We start from the raw sequence: 17298 nt of genomic DNA on the forward strand, positions 1-17298 counted from the left end.
CTTTTTAGATTGGAATATTGTTGAAACTTGTGCTTCATCTAAACTGCCTTTCAGTGTTACTCAGATTTATGTATGTTATTTTTGTTGAGACAAGAGTCTTGTTGTATATTCCTGACAGGCTTTAATTTGCTATGCAGACTGGTCTTGAGTTTGTGGTAATTCTCTGCCTCCCCAGTGAAGGCATTACCAAGTATTTTAAATAGATTTGATTTATGTGCACATAAATATTTATATGTATGTGTGTGTATGCACCTGGAAATGGAGGTTCCTATAGAGTCCAGAAAACAGCAGGTCCCCTGGAATTGGAGTTACAGCCATAGCATCTAGGCCTGGGTGGGGAGAATGGAACTGTCATTTCTGGAGCTCCTCAATCTAAACTTACAACATAGATGTTATTCCCAAAACCTCCTCTACTAAATTATGTATTTGAAAAGGAAGATGTTTATTCCAAGTGCCTTCTTGACGCCCAAAAGCCAGATTAGACTTGCTATAAGTGCTGATGGCCGAATGTGGTGTAGGACATCTAAGGTCTCAGCACTCTGGCAGGCTGAAGTAAGAGGATTGTGTTAGTGTCCCATGTAAGCCTGGGCTACAGTGGGAACGCCCGAATAAAATAGGACCACCCCCACTTCCAGACGGAACTATAAACCGGTGTGGCCACCCACACCTGTAATGAGGTGAAGATAGAAGGATTGCTGAAATCAACGGTCAATCCAAATAAGGGCCTCTGAAAGACTTGCGATGGCTACTGACTGTAATGCCTACGCTCTGGAGCCTGGGGGAGGAAGGTTCGCACTTTGGCCTATTGAGACCAAATTTCAAAAAAAAACTTAACAACGTCCTCTCATGATTTTTACTGAAGGGATTCTAAGAATATAAGGAAGTGACTGCAAAAATAGGAACTCATGAAGAAAATCATTACCAAGCGGAGATGCGCGCAGAAAGCTTGCCAAGTGGTAAGCACTAGAATGGCTGGCTGCTCATGCGGTACACTGGGCAGAAGTGACTAACACTGAACAAGTTGTGGCCTCCTCTCGCCCCTCACTATTCTAGGATGGCGCCGTTCCACTGCCTTGCACATCTCTTCCGAATCCAAGACACAAACTTACATTTCAAGGAGGTTGGGGAACCATAGTGCCGCTTAATGCGGGGCCCGCGCAATCGCGGTAGTTAGCGCTTCCTGCGAGCATGCGCAGTGTTGCTCGCCGCCGTGGCGCACGCGCAGAGGACATTGCTCCTAGCCCTTCTATGGCACGCTCAATCCTGCGCAGGTGCAGTAGCCTGGGTTGAGTCGGCAGAAGTCAGAGGCCATCTAGCTTTTTGCGTTTTTGTTGGGCGACCCGCGGCGCGCTGTTTGACGCGTACGAGTGCGTCACTTCCGCCCCCTCCCGGGAGGCGGCGCTGGGCCGGTGGCAAGCCCCCGGAGGGAGCCGCAGTAGTACGACGAAAGATGGCGACGAGCGGCGGCGAAGAGGCGGCGGCAGCAGCTCCAGCGCCCGGAGCCCCGGCGACCGGGCAGGACACGACCCCGGGCTGGGAGGTGGCGGTGCGGCCCCTACTGTCCGCGTCCTACTCCGCCTTCGAGATGAAGGAGTTGCCGCAGCTGGTGGCCTCAGTCATCGAGAGGTACCGGGCGGCGGCGCCGCGGCGCGGGGTGGGGGGGAGGGGAGGACGTGCCGGGTCGTGAGTCCACTCTGTCAGGCAGCTCCCCATCGGGAATCCACGCCAAGCATGGCCCTGGGATTCCCGGGCGCTTGGGACGAGAGCTCCTCTAGTTTCCACCCAGCTCTGGCGTAAACCTTCCCTGACTTGATTTACCCTCTGGAGCAAAACTTTTATGGCTGCTCTTGCTGGAGGGCGTGGCCGGACGCATTTGAGAACTGGCTATTGAGATGCAAGGTGCTGCTTGGCCAGTGTCCCCAGGCCTGCCTCCCCCACTTCCACCACCACGGAGTTAAGGTCAGGGCGTGGATGAGTTTGCATTTCTCCGTGCCAGCAGAGTCGGAGATTTACATTGGAGATCTACCACATAGTTTAATAACGGTCTTCCCTTGGTGCTATGATCACTGGGGGCACGTGCTGTTTCTGTGACTTAAGCCACTAGTTACCACTGAATACTAAGGTTTTACTTTGCACTGTAATTGCGTGTATCCGAGTTATGAGTCCTTCTCTTTCTCAATAAAATGCTTTTCAGATTCTTACTTATGGGACTGTTTGTTGGCTTGCTGTTATGTGTTCATACCTTTTTATACAGATCGTTAGATTGCAAGAGTTGTATTTCTTCATGGGAACGTGGTGATCTCTGTGACTACCTTTTCCTGACTACTGGGCTCAGAACAATCTTTGACGAGTTTAGTAGTAGACTCAGGCTTTCAAAACCTGTTTTCTCACTTTCGTTTTCCTAGCCAAACCTTGCTCCCTGAAATTGCTAAGTGGGTCATTTTAGCTTGTTAGTCAGCAGGGTATATCTAGACGTTATTTGGAAAGTTAGAAATCGCTGTGGTTTGGAATTATTATTTATCATAATAATTGTCACTGCCTGTGATGATTTGGATGAATGATCTTTAACGATTTATAATAAAACAGTGACTGGGTTTGATAACTTAAGATCTAACAAATAGATTTTCTTGCTTAATTATGTTCAAGATTGTTTTGAGGATGAAAACAAGTATCAGAAAGTATTATCAAATTATCTAGCATCTTTTTATTTTACTGTCTTCTCCTTTTTAAAAAAGTCTGTATGTATGTGTGTCACGTGTATTCGGATGCCTCAGGAGGCAGGAAGAAGGCTTCAGATCCCCTGGAGATGCAGTCAAGAACCACCTGGCATTAGTGCTGGGATCTGAGCTTGGGTTGGATGAACAGGAAGTGCTCTTAACCACTGGGCCGTCTCTCTGCCCTATTCTAATCCAATTGTGTGTGTGTGTGTGTGTGTGTGTGTGTTAGAGAGAGAAAGAGAGAGCGCACATTCTAGATCAGAGGACAAGTTTTAGGAGTTGATTCTCTTCCTTCTATCTTAGTGTCTGAGAATTGAACTCAGGTTATCAGCCTTGGGTGCCAGCTCAGCCCGCCTTCAGCCAGCTGGGAAGCCTCCTATTTCACTGTCCTAACTGTTTAAATTACTGCTAGTTTTCCTGAGTCATGCTTTCTACTTACAGTCAATAGTGTTCACTTCCTTGTAGACCTTTTTCTTTTGTGTTTATGGATTTGAACTGAGGTTATAATGTTATTGATAATGTATATCCCATTTTCTTGGCCCTTGCATTTTAAACTTAGAGCAAACTGTTGAAATCTGGTGAATCCAAACATAGAACTAGATTTGAATTTTGCTAAGTGCTAGTGACCCCTCCACATTCTGAGTTACTTGAGAGGACCAGGAACTGTCTGTGTTTGTAGACAGGATTTTGGTCTTTATGGTTTTGGGAAAAGTGATGTGTGTTTAGTAATGTGTTTCATTGGAAATCAGGAGTTTTGAAGTTAACATTCTGGTTTCTATAACTCAGTTAATTTTAAAATTCTGTTTTGTGTCTTCTTGGGAGAAATTTGATCATACAAAAAAAAAAACAAAAAACCCAACAACTCTGGCTTATACATTTCTCCCTGTGTAAAACAGTTTGGTATTACGTGTGTAGAACATAAGTTAACAGCCTTTGGCTAAAGGGTCAGATAGTGACTGTAGGTCTGTGCACTGTGTGGGCAGCCATTTGTGATATTATCCAAATTTGACCAAATGTGTGTTTAACTTCTTACATGCCTGGAAATGTACACATCGTAGAAGATTCAGCCATTAAGAGATATCAAAACCAGCCGCTCATAGGCAGCTAGCTGGGTTTAGACTCAGGGCCCTGGTGCACTGACCTGTCTCTTAGAGCACAGTAACAACATCAGTTGCTCAAATGTTTTCTCTCCAGAGAAATACAGCAGGGGACTCAGACATGGAAGCATTCATTGCTTAGGGCCTTAGGCCACTTAGTATTGTGTGAGACTTCGGCCCCTGTTCCTGCTGGGGTGGTCATTGTTTCCAGCTGTTGTAAGTTCAGGGGCCCAGGCTATTACTGGGCTGCTGTTGTGCTTGTGCGGTGGTTGTTCTGTCTTCTGTACTTTCCTTATCTTTTCTCTGGTTACAACTGACTTCTATTTCTCCCTTGTCTCCTGGGACCCCAGCTTTTCTGTGTCACTGTTTGCTGTGTTGGCTTCATCATCTCAGTCCCTGCTCTTTTCTGATGTCTGCTCACACATTGAACTCTCCTGGAGCTCCTGGCTCTGGTGCTGCCCCTTGAGAGATTCTTTTTCATCTCTCCATTTTAGCCCATGTCTCAAGTCATGCTTTATAATCAGAATTGACCTTTTTAGAAGAGAATACATTGGAAATTCTTAGGGACTGATCTTAACTGTCTGATAAAATTGCTTGATGTTGTGAAGTAAAGGGCAGTAGATTAGCACAGGGGAAGTGATGTGCATCCTCAAAAGTGTCATTAGATCTTTGAAAGAAAATGATACCTGAGTTTAGTTGAGTATGGGTGGCTTCTATTGTCCATAGCCTGCAAGTCTTTTAGTACAGACTGAAAACCTTTTAAGTTATACTACCCAGAGAATTCCTTTCAGGACTCTGCCAGACATGGTTGGGAACATAGCTAACATCTAGTCTACATAGATAAAAAAACAGCACCCTTACCCCCTTTCTAAGTGGCTCTGGCTTCTTTCATGATAAACATCCTTGAAAAAATTCTGTCTCCCAGGTATTCCTTGGACCTTTAGGGCAGAGCTGCTGTCTGGGACAAGGAGGCTGTTAGAACACTCCAACAGGCAATGCAGATCCTTAATAGCAGTCTTGAAGGGACCCAGTGCTGCACTGACTGTTGTCTTTTGCCTTCACATACTAGAGTGTCATAGTTGTCCCTGAGCCACACAAGGGAGTGTGCTTGGAGATCAGCCCTGGTGTCCTGGTGTTATGCTCACTGCTAGCTGGTCAACGTGGGAGAAAGAAAGAAGAATGCAACAGAAAACTCACAATTCTTTGGTTAAATGAATGGGTGTATGTGTATCTGCTGATACATGTTTCATCATGTATCAAAAGTGATTACATGTTTCTAGATGCTAGTTCATTTGGTCATTCCTTCCTTCTGTTTTTAAATGATAGTGATTGTTTCTGTAATGTCAAATTTCTCTTAAAAATTATATGTATTTTTTTTAAATGTATGAATGTTCTGCCTTCATGCCAGAAGAGGGTGTCGGATCCTGTTAAAGATGGTTGTGAGCCACCATGTGGTTGCTGGGATTTGAACTCAGGACTTTAACTTCTGAGCCATCTCTCCATCCCCCATCCTCCCTCTCTTTCTTCACTTAAACATCAGATTTGACTCTGACCTGGCGCATTCTGTTCCTTTCCTTTCCACTTAGGATAGAAACTCTCACTGTCTTTGTCTAACGTTGTTTAAGGTGCAGTGGGGACATGGTTGCAAAGTTAGTTAGAGATGGATGCTTCAGGAAAGGAGGTGACTAATGTGTCTCATCTTTCTCCTGGTGATGTCTGTGTTTGTGTTTCATTCTCTTGGCTACTGAGCCTTCTGCCCTTTGGTCCTGTTCTCTGGTTTCCTGCGGGAAGGGATGATATCATTATTTGGTGACTTTTCTTCGAAAGCAAGAGATAGAGGAATCATGTCTACTCTATTTTCTAGCCCTTTAAAAGCTCTTATTCCTGACCTTATTTATTTTTATATAAAAATGTTGTGTATGTGTATGTATGATGTGTGTATGCATGTTGTATTTGTGTTCTGGCACATATATGGCAGTCAGAAGACAACTTTATCCAATTATTTCTTTCTACCTTTATGTGGGTTCCTGGTCTCAAACTCAGCTTGCCAGGCTTTTTGTGGCCAGAGCCCTTAACCATTGAGCTTACCTACCATTGTCTTGCTAACCTACCATAAACGAATTATAGTTGGAGGTGAATTCAGTACCATTTTTCTTCTACTAATACTCCTCTTTCTGCCCCATCCGCAAGGTGCTTTTTTTTTTTTTTTTTTTTTTAAATATTTCATTTAAGTATATGAGTCTTCAGACACACTAGAAGAGGGCATCAGAGCCCATTACAGATGGTTTGTGAGCCACCATGTGACTGCTGGGAATTGAACTCAGGACTTCTGGAAGAGCAGCCAGTGCTCTTAATGGCTGAGCCTATTTGTTTGTTGTTGTGAGACAGGGTTTCTCTGTGTAGCCCTGGCTGTCCTGGAACTCATTCTGTACACCAGGCTGGCCTTGAACTCAGAAATCCACCTGCCTCTGCTTCCCAAGTGCTGCCCGGCCCAAGGTGCATTCTTGTTACATATAGAGCCCACTTTCCAGCAGCACCCTAACCAGACAAACATGGTTGTATGCCTGGTGGTATATACTTGGCATATTCCTGTAATTCCAGGACCTGGGAGGTGGAGGCAGGAGGATTAGAAGTTTAAAGTCATTCATTTTCACTATATGTTGAGTTTCCAGTCAGCCTGCAATATATTATTAGACTAGCAGTTTTCAACCTGTGGGTCAAGACCCATTTGGGGGCATGGGTCACAGGGGTCCCCTAAGACCATTGAAAACAACAAGTATTTACATTATAGTTTGTAGCAGTAGCAGAAGTTAAAGCAGCAATGAAATAATTTTATGGTTGGGGCTTACCACAGCATGAGGAACTGTATTAAAGGGTCACAGTATTATAAAAGTTGAGAGCTCCTCCATTAGACTGTCTCAAAACATCAAGAGAGGCTGAGAGAAACAGCCACCTGCCAACTCTCTCACCCCACGTCTCTGACTGAGCCAGGCAACTAAAGAAGTCTGGGTTTTTCTGAGTATGCATGGGTATTTATTTGTTAATTTATTTCAGTATCAGAATGTGAATAAAGTGCAGAATAAGCCCATCTGCTGGGTGTGTAGTCTTTCTCTAAGATTGGTAAACTTTGAAAAGAGTGGAGGTAAGCAGATAGGAACTTTGGAAATAAAACAGTGAAGGGCAGTGACTCAGCAGACTACTTGGAATTATGGAGTAGGAAAACATGAAGAAAGAAGATAGGGACTCTCAAGTGTGTGCTGTGAAGGGAAGGGTGTAGTGGGGAGCCTTAGAGAGACATGAGTCCTCAGGCGGAGGAAGAGCAGCTCCCAGTGGAAGGTTTCTGTTTCCTTTGTCTTACCTGTCATGACAAATAGAAGAGCGTGCATGCCCGGGTGGGCAGGAAGGTCCTGGTTCTTCATAGGCGCTCCAGGAAGACGGGTCTAATCAGAGCCTAATCTTTGGTACACACTCACTGAATCCTTGATGACTCCCCAGGCAGCAAAGCACTTGCAGTGCCAGACTCCTGAGTGTGGTCTGACGTAACTCAGCATTCACATTGACACTTTGCAAACACAGACATGGCGTTTTGGCTCTTGTGTTCATTTGGCAAGAAGATAAGCCTGCTGGTGAATGGATCAACTCTGTTTACATTTCTCTTGCTGGGTGGATACTTCTTGCTGGGGATTAATTCACTGAGGAAACTATTTAACCATCTCTCTGCTCTTTGTATCTAATAAGATACATTTTGTTTTTTCTTTGCTGCATTTGTGCCTGGGTTGTGCCTTAGATTCTGATTTGATAAAGTGACTTAAATGTATCCAGTCTTTAGAGAGTTGGGCTCCAGATTTTCCCAGAAGGCATTTCCTCCACTAAAGACAGGTATGAGGTTTGAAGAGTTTACTATTCTGTGGCTATCTAGTGTTACCTTCCTTGTAGGGGTCCTTAACTCGGGTTGTTGCTCAGGTAGGGAGTGTTGACTCTGTGTGTGTGTGTGTGTGTGTGTGTGTGTGTGTGTGTGTGTTTCTCACTGTGAACCATTCATTACCTCCAAGCCTCTGTGTTCTGTGTCATGTTGGTCTTCAGAATGAATTACTTTCATCTGCTGCTTCTGCCACCTGTAGTATGAGTGCTTTGGTGATGTGTTTTGGATCATGGGTGCATGTGAATTGGTAATGTGTTTTGGATCATGGGTGTGTGTGCGTGAATGTGCGCACATGCTTATTCTAACGCTGCAGTCAGTGCTGTGCTGCTGAGCCGTACCCCCAGCCCCATTCTCACCTGCATTTCCTCACTTGTGTTTCCACTGTGCAGTGCTGGGGACGGGACCCAGGGCCTCAAGCGTATGTGCTACACAAGCATTCTGCTACACAGCCATATCTCCAGCTCCCTTCTGGTTATATTTCTGGAACCGGGTTTAGGTAGACAGCCTGGGCTGTCTTCTTGCTTCTCTTTCCTGATGCTGGGATTAAAGATGGGTGCCGAACTGAGCTCCAGCCCCCTTTTAAGAACTTCTAAATGAGTTTGAAAATGTTTTTTCTTAATTAGCCTCTGCTTCTTATTTAACCTGATACCTTCAACAGGATATTTCAGTTTAACTCTCTTAAGCTTTTTGTTGTTTGCTTTTGTGGTGCTGGGGTTGAAGGCCCTGTGTCCCCATGCCATCCAGGCCCCCATGTTGAATATAGAGATGGAGAGCTGCTTCCTTTACTTCCTACCAAGTAGGATGCTGAAAGGTGGAGTCAGGCTACTTGGAAGAAGCATGGTGGGCGCACAGTGGGCACTGATTGTGGGTGGCATTGTCTCCTCTACAGTGAGTCAGAAATCCTGCACCACGAGAAGCAGTACGAGCCATTCTACTCGTCCTTTGTCGCACTGTCCACACACTACATCACCACGGTCTGCAGCCTCAGTGAGTACACCTGCTCTGGTACCTTGGGGCTGGGAATGGGTAGGCTGGGACTAGGGAGACCCTCCTTGAGCAATTTGTTAAGGAGATTTTGATTCAGCAAACTCCTGGGGCATTTACCTGTGAATGGAGGCAGCTGGTGGTGTGTGTGTGTGTGTGTGTGTTTGTCCCTGCCCTTTTCCTGCTCTAGGAGGGAGAGTAGAGACCTCCTCACCTGAGCCAGCCACAGGGACTGGGAAAGCTGCCTCATAGCTGCGGCGTTAACTCATTTTTCTATTAATCAAAAGCACTTTATTTTCTTACCATTTCCATTTTAATTTATGTGATTCTATGCTTGCTTGCCCTTTTTGTTTTTTAGAGATTTATTTTTATTTTTAGTTTTGTGTGTGTGAGAGTATGTGTGTGTGTGTCAGTATGTGCCCATGAGTGCAGTTATTCTTGAAGATCAGTACACACTGTTAACGGCTAAGTTCTCTCTCCAGCCTCTCTTTATATGTAATATTTTTTATTCTTTGAAAACTTCATGCATATATTTAGTGTATATGTATACACACGCATATGTATGTGTATATACTTCAGCCCATCGTCCCTGTATCCCCCCAACACACCCCTTCCAGACTTCATGTTCTTTTTAATTTTTTTTTTTTTTTTTTGTTTTTTGTTTTTTGGATTTGGTTTTTTCAAGACAGGGTTTCTCTGTATAGCCCTGGCTGTCCTGGAACTCACTCTGTAGATCAGGCTGGCCTCGAACTCAGAAATCCGCCTGCTTCTGCCTCCCAGAGTGCTGGGATTACAGGCGTGCGCTACCACCGCCCAGCTGTTCTTTTTAATTTTTAACAGCTAACCGAGTCATTCAGTGCTGCCTGGATGCACACAGGTGTGGGTCCTTCACTGGGGCATGGGTAGCCTGCCAGAGACCACACCAAAGAAAATTGACCCTCCCTCACCATCTAGAAGTCATCAGTAATTCTTGAGCTATGATTGAGGCTTCATGAGTCCCGCATGCATACATGCATGCATGCATATATTCATTCATCCATTCATTCATTCATTCATTCACTGACTGAAACTTTTGACCCAGGCTGGTTTAGAGCTCACTAAGTAGTCCAAGAACTTGCTTGGTGTCAGAGCATTTGTACCTGTGGCATAATGATTCATTGAGGGGGATGCTGGTGGGTAGTGACGTGGGCTGACTCCCACTGAGGAGGTTTCTGCTCCTCTGGTTTGGGTGTACATATGAATCTCTTGTCTTAGATATAAAGAGATTGTCACCTTTGCTCCCCATTTGCTGAATTTTTCCACCCTTAAATTGACCAAGTTTGATTATACATTATTTCAGAATCTTCACATTTTCCAGTTCTGATGAACTCTTAATTGTTCACTTAATAATTTGCTAAGCAACTGAAAACAGCCTGTAAATTTGCTTCTGAATAACTTTTCAGTCAGGTTTGTTATAGGCTCTGGCCAGCTTCTGGAAGCAACTGCAGGTCTTGCATAATGTCACTTAGCTAGTGCCTGTGACAAGGAGAGGTCATTCTCTAGTGGCCAACAGCATGAACTTATGAGGCAAACCTCCAGGACTTCACTGTCATTGGTTAACTCTAGGTAGTTCAGCTGTGTGTGCTTCAGTTTGCTCTTCTGTCACAAAGTTGGAAGTGAGGAAGGGTGCGATGGTGTGTGTCTGCAGTCCCACCACTGGGAATGGGGGTGGGGGGTGGGGGAGTGGGGGGGTGGGGGTGAGGGGAGTTCAGGATCCCTAGGCTACATAGGGAGTTTGAGGCCAGCCTGAAGGATCTATTGAGACTCTGTCTCCAAAACAAAAGAAGGGCTAGAGAGGGCAAGGAACGTAGGAACACTTGCGTCCATTCGTGTCTTACAACCATGCCGAACTTCAATTCTAGGAGATTTGCTATCCTATTAAGACCTCTGGCACTAGGCATCTACATGGTACTGTGTGTGAGTGCATATATGTGTGTGTGTGTATAGGCAAAACACTCAAAAACACAAAATATGGTGGGAGAGAATGATGATCTCTCTTATAGAGTGGCCTAAGGATTAGCTGAGCAGATGCATATGAAGTGCGGGAAGTACAGTGTGTCTCTGTTAAGGTTATGTTAATTCTAGTGAACACTAGAGCAGTGGCTGTCTGAGCATCTGGCCCTTGTCTTCCAGTGGTGACAGTTGCTGACAGTGCTGACCCTGCTAAGCTAGTGCTTGCTCTGTTGCCTTGTTGAGTGTGAGGCTGAACTGTTGGCCTTAAGTGACTATTCTTGCTTCCCAGTTCCCCGGAACCAGCTTCAGTCGGTGGCAGCTGCCTGTAAAGTCCTCATTGAGTTTTCCCTCCTGCGTCTGGAGAACCCGGACGAGGCATGTGCTGTATCCCAGGTGAGAGCAGAGCCGCTGTTTCTGGCCCTTATTTTAAAAATAGTTGGAAGTAAGGGAGCTGATGGATGGATGGTGTCAGGTAGAAGCTGATAAACCTTTTCTGAGGCTGGCAGATAGGAATTATTTGTGGGCCATGCCACGTCTGTGGCAGCTTGCCAGCAAAAGGCTTTATATTACAGCCCCGCAGGTTGGAGGGAGCACTGGGGAAGGGAGTGGACTTAACTTACATGAACCAGCATTGGTATGGTTTACCAGCCGTGCACAGGCTGGAGTCATTCCCACGACTTGAGAGTTTCCGTATGTGCGAGCAGGAAGTAGAGAGAAAGAAGTGTGATTGACAGGGTGGCGGGAGTGAAGGAAATGGAGGTGTCAAGCTACTGTGCTGTATGGTATTGAGATTCATGAGGGCTCCATTTGTTTTAAGGCTTTGTGTTTTTATAAAAGTAAACCACAGCCTCAAGTTGAAAACAGGAAAAAATGATGCATTCTAAGAATAAGACTGGTTTGCAAACGGGTTAGAGCTTGATGGCCATCAGTTTGGGATCTTCGCTTTGGTGCTTTTCACTGAAATTTTATTCTCCCCATCTCTGGCCTCCCTTCTGGAGGCCCCAGGGATCGAACCCTGGGTCAGTGCATGCTAGCCAGTTGCTCCAGCCCCATGCCACACTCCCAGTCCTTCGCATGGCATGACCCCATACTAGCTAGAATCCCCAAAGCATAGAACTTTCTAAAGGACATATGTGACTATGTTTTATTTTCAGAAACACTTGATTCTGCTGATAAAAGGCCTGTGCACTGGCTGTAGCCGACTAGACAGAACAGAGATTATCACCTTTACAGCAATGATGAAATCCGCCAAGCTTCCGCAGACAGTGAAGACGCTTTCAGATGGTGTGTGCTGCACACCTGGTTCCATGACACCTCTGTGGCCACTGCTGCCTTCTGGGGCACTCTTCTCACTCCCCCTTCCTGTTTCTGAATTTTACAGTGGAAGACCAGAAAGAGCTGGCCTCACCAGTAAGCCCCGAGCTAAGGCAGAAGGAGGTACAGATGAACTTTTTGAACCAACTGACCTCAGTGTTTAACCCTAGAACTGTGCCATCTCCTCCCACTAGTCCACAGGCTCTGGTGAGTTCTTTTGCCCGAATATCCTCATCTTCATGTGTTAAGAGGATAGAACTGGGAAAAGATTATGTTTTATGTTTTACTTAAAAGATACTCATACCAACCATTTTAACGGGGGGGGGGGGGGGGGGGGGGGCCCCGCAGACTATATACATGATGGCAGATCTATAAAACCTTATTGTCTAGTGACCTGAGGACATCTTGGTTTGTGTGAGTTTACTCAGATACTTATACAATGACAGATTCATTCAATGAGGCATTTCTTGGAATATATTCCCAGTTAAATAACATTTCTGTGCATGGCTTTGGTGGAAAAAAAAATCATACAAAACAAATAATACAAAGTGAAGCAGATGTGTGCCCATTTTTCTTTGCATGGTCTGCACCATGGCGTGCTGGTCATTGTTTTGTGCTCTCTCTGGGCAGATGCACAGGGGCATGCGCCGCTCTCCTTACGAGGTGCCGCTCTGTGTTTGATGGAAAACAGACAGTTTCTGAGCCATGTCTCACTCTGCTTTTCTTGCCATTTCGTCTGGATCAGTAGAGTGTCCCACGTGTAGCTGGATGTCCAAGCACACCCAAGAAGCTGCCTTCTTGTACCTAGTGGGCGCTTAGCAGTAGGCTAGTGGTCGTGACCATGCCTGTGTTCCTCTTCAGGTGGAAGGGGAGAGTGAGGAGCAGTCACCTGCAGACCAGGCCTCTGCTGCCAAGACCAAGAGTGTGTTCATAGCTCAGAATGTGGCTAGCCTGCAAGAGCTTGGTGAGTCTGTCTGCTGTTAGAAAGCGGCTTGCCAGTGCTTCTCCGCGGGGGAGGAGTGCCAGCCTTCTGATAGTGGCTCGTTAGAGAACCTGCCTCTTTGTTCATCTAGGGGGCTCCGAGAAGCTACTCCGAGTATGCCTGAACCTGCCCTATTTCCTGCGCTACATCAATCGCTTTCAGGATGCTGTGGTGGCCAATTCCTTCTTCATCATGCCTGCGACAGTAGCTGATGCCACCGCTGTTCGGAATGGGTAAGGTGCTCTTTGGCCTCGCACTTACATTCTAACCTGAAGGGATGCGACTGGCTAGTCTTCGCCTGTGTTGGTTTCTTTAGGAGACCACAGGGGCGTGTTCTAGGGCCCTTGCTGATGTCCTCTACTGTCTTCCAGTTTTCATTCACTGGTGATTGATGTGACCATGGCCTTGGATACTCTGTCCCTGCCTGTGCTGGAACCCCTCAATCCTTCTCGTCTGCAAGATGTGACAGTGCTCAGTCTCAGCTGTCTGTATGCAGGTGAGACTTTATCATGTCCGTTTACTGCTTTTTTAGTCCAACATGGATTTGATTTGAGGAAGCCGTGAGACTGTTCTCCTTCCTTGGCTCTCTTACTTCGGAGACCAGCTGATATCAAATGTAGGCCACGGAAAGTCATTACAGGGTCTTAATGATCTGCTGGCCTTGATATATGTGTGTGTGTTTGTGTGTACATATGTGTGGGTATATGTGGAGACCAGAGGTCAATTTTGGGTGTTGTTTCTCAGGAGCTGTCCATGTTTCTTCTTTTGGGCTTGAGACAGTCTCTTACTGTCTAGAAGCTCACCAAGCAGGCTGGCCAGCAAGCTAGGGATCCACACATCAACCTCCTCAGTTCCGAGATTATGAACATGCCCCACTTCTGCCTGACTTTATTTTTATTTATTTTTTTGGTTTTTTTGAGACAGGGTTTCTCTGTATATCCCTGGCTGTCGTGGAACTCACTTTGTAGACCAGGCTGGCCTCGAACTCCGACATCCGCCTGCCTCTGCCTCCTGAGTGCTGGGATTAAAGGTGTGCGCCACCACTGCCTGGCTCTGCCTGACTTTCTAAAATGGCTTCTAGGGCTGGAACTCAGGGCCTCATTTTTACACTGCAGGCCCATTAATGGCAGCCATCTCTGCCAAAACTTGTCTTGTGTTTGCTTGATTTCATAGTGTTTGAAGTTACTGTATACTGTCTGAAACCCCATGGCTGTGCGTCTGTCGAGGTGAGCAGTGTTTGTGTGTTGTCCCTGCGCACGGGGAGCGATGGAGGATAGAAAGCCAAGTACAGTAACGTAGGCAGTGCAAGAGGGCGCTGGGAGACAAGGAGACTGTTGGGTGCAGAACAAGGAGAGGTTGAGTATTGCTGTGAGATTAGATGGGCAGGTGGTGTCTGGAGTCATGAAGAGTGTTAGTCATGTTTCCGTAGAGTCCCTTTCCTACTGTTAACCAGGCTGTGGTGGAAGTAGGGCCTGATAGCTGCTGTGTGCGCGTGTGTTTTCATTCATGTGTCCTTGCCTTTATGAGCACATGTAGAGTCATTCAGTGTTGGATATTTTACTTTATTGCTATCTATCTTTTTAAAGAAGATTTGTTTATTTTATGTGTGTGATTATTTTGACTGCATATATATATACACACATCTATATTTTATGTATGTGTGTATATATTACAGATATGTATACATATGCACCATGTGCATGCCTGGTGCCATGGATCTCCTGGTACTGGAGTCACAGGCAATTATACGTGAAATGGAGTGCTGGGAATTGAGCCTGGGACCTCTGGAGGAACATCTGATGTGCTTAACCATTGAGCTATTTCTCTAGCACCCCACTTGTTTATAATTTACTTATTTAGTGTGCATTTGTATATATTTCTCCCAAGTGCCAAAGGCGATTGTGCATTTCCACACCTGACCTTAGAGGTTCTCTTAAAGGAATCTGAAATGAGTGGGTACCACATGGCTTCCATGTGCGTCATTTTCCGTTTATGATTTCCTACTGATGATTGATCCATTTGTTACCACTAATAGAGTCCTGTTGACACATATGAACTAGTCTGTAGGGATGTGTGTGTGTGTTTGTGTGTGTGTGTTTGTGTGTTTGTATGGGTATGTCCCTGTATGTGAACATGGATGTACTCACCTGAGAGGTTATAATCAAGTATGCCTACCTCTCATTGCTTATTTTTGAGACAGGTTCTCCCAGTGAACTCATGGCTCCTTGTTTTGCATAAACTAGCTGGCTTGTGAGCTCCCCGGGTCTGCATGACCCTGTCCCCTCTGCTCTGGGCTTGCAGACCTGCTCTGGTGTGCCAGGCTTTCCACGAGTGTCGGGGATCTTTATTCCGTCCTCATGCTTGCACAGGCACTATTCCCCACACTGAGCAGCTCCCCACTCTCCACACCACAGGTCTCCTGTGTGTGCTGGGGCTCGGGTCTTCACAGGTGTATGACGTCATGTGTGTACTCTTACCATAGCAAACAGAACGGTCACTGCCCCAGATCCCCTGTGCTGCTGCTTTTGTCTCATTTCTCCCCCACCCTTTCCACCACTGCACTTACTGCCCAGGGTGTTCTGTCATCAGCATGTTGGATATAGCCTTTCACTCTGGCTTCTTCTACTAGCAATGGTCATTTAAGGTTCCTCTGTGGTTTTTCTGTCATTGTATCTCATTCAGGGGTGTGCCTGTGCGCATGTGATGTTGGGGATTAAACTCAAGGCCTCACTTATGCCGGGCCTGTGTGTTATACTCCTGTGTTTGTATATGCAGCCTTTTTACTTATTTAAGAAGTGGTAGTCCAGTTGCCCATGCTGCCAGGCTTGTGAAACTCCTGAACATTGAGATGTAATGTGCCGTGCCTGGCTTTGTCTGTCACCCTGAGGGACAGCTTGCTTGCTTCCATTTGTTGGCAGTTCTAACTGGAGCTTCATCAAATGTTCATGTGCAGTTTCCTGCATGCTGTGGGTCTGTTGCTCCTTTGGGGGAGGAGCTGGAGTGGAGCTGCAGGATTATGTGGCAGCACCGTGTTTACACGTGCCCTTTGTATGATAGCACCATGTTTACACGTGCCCTTTGTATGATAGCACTATTTTTACCCATGTCCTTTGTATGACAGCACCGTGTTTACACGTGCCCTTTGTATGACAGCACTATGTTTACACGTGCCCTTTGTATGACAGCACCGTGTTTACACGTGCCCTTTGTATGACAGCACCGTGTTTACACGTGCTCTTTGTATGGCAGCACCGTGTTTACACGTGCCCTTTGTATGACAACACCGTGTTTACACGTGCCCTTTGTATGATAGCACCATGCTTACACATGCTCTTTGTATGATAGCACCATGCTTACACGGCTCTTTGTATGATAGCATTGTGCTTACACGTACCCTTTGTATGATAGCACCATGTTGATACTTGCCCTTTGGAATGCTTGGAGGAATCAGATTACAAAGTTGTTTGTGGCTAGAGTGTCCCCACCTTTCTGTCGGTGGTTCGAGGCGTTCTCACGATTGGACTGTGCCCGTCCTTTCCAGGTGTGAGTGTGGCCACCTGTATGGCCATTCTTCACGTGGGGAGTGCCCAGCAAGTGCGGACAGGGTCCACGAGCTCCAAAGAAGACGACTACGAAAGTGATGCAGCCACGATTGTTCAGAAATGTGTAAGTCAGGTGTCTGCAGTCCCCACACCCCTTCCCTGGACGGTGTTTGTAAGAGGGATACAGCCACGGTGCTTGGCATATTTGTTTCCATACATGCTCTACCTTCCTGTGGAAAACACAGTAAGTTTGTGGCAGCTATAAGCCGTGGAGGATTGACATTTACTCTGTAAACTATTGAGGGCTTATTGGATGCTGGTGTATTTTCAGGCAGGACTTAGCAAACAATGTTTTGCAGTAAGCGCATAGAAAGAATTAGTTGCCATGGAAAGCCAGTTGCTGCAGGGCTGGATGTGTGAGCAGTCCTAGGAAGGTGTCATGCTCTGAGGGAGATGCAGGCAATGCCTCCTGAAGTCAGAAAGTGGTGGCAGTTGTTCACCAAGTGACCTGCAGACAGTTACACTTCTTCCAGTAGAGCTGCCTCAGGTGGGGTTTAGATTTGTGATGAAGACCTGACCTGCTCAGACTGTATGTCTGTTTGTTCCCCGGGCAGCTCGAGATCTACGACATGATTGGACAGGCCATCAGCAGCTCCCGCCGTGCTGGTGGTGAGGTAAGAGGCGCCTGCCTGGGGTGCAGGTACCTTCTGTCTGGTGTGACTCTCCTGCTGATGTCTGCTTTTGTCCT

The 17298-nt window shown here is 46.2% G+C and overlaps 1 protein-coding gene across 7 annotated transcripts in view; it reads left to right on the top strand.

Moving 5' to 3' along the window:
• Positions 1 to 1373: 1373 nt before the first annotated feature.
• Positions 1374 to 17298, top strand: part of Ubr4 (ubiquitin protein ligase E3 component n-recognin 4) — a 106856-nt gene continuing 90931 nt past the window's right edge. For 4 of the 7 annotated variants that reach the window (XM_052177877.1, XM_052177880.1, XM_052177878.1 and 1 more), the window contains exons 1-10: positions 1374 to 1626; positions 8626 to 8723; positions 11002 to 11105; positions 11867 to 11996; positions 12094 to 12233; positions 12888 to 12990; positions 13100 to 13241; positions 13380 to 13504; positions 16550 to 16674; positions 17165 to 17224. In XM_052177877.1, coding sequence (XP_052033837.1) covers positions 1451 to 1626; positions 8626 to 8723; positions 11002 to 11105; positions 11867 to 11996; positions 12094 to 12233; positions 12888 to 12990; positions 13100 to 13241; positions 13380 to 13504; positions 16550 to 16674; positions 17165 to 17224 — 1203 coding nt within the window. In that variant the 5' untranslated portion in view covers positions 1374 to 1450. The remainder of the gene's footprint in view (positions 1627 to 8625; positions 8724 to 11001; positions 11106 to 11866; positions 11997 to 12093; positions 12234 to 12887; positions 12991 to 13099; positions 13242 to 13379; positions 13505 to 16549; positions 16675 to 17164; positions 17225 to 17298) is intronic. The other 3 variants (XM_052177879.1, XM_052177882.1, XM_052177883.1) reach the window with 1 other exon arrangement.

The sequence above is a fragment of the Apodemus sylvaticus genome, chromosome 3, assembly GCF_947179515.1.
Source record: "Apodemus sylvaticus chromosome 3, mApoSyl1.1, whole genome shotgun sequence".
Taxonomy (NCBI): Eukaryota; Metazoa; Chordata; class Mammalia; order Rodentia; family Muridae; genus Apodemus; species Apodemus sylvaticus.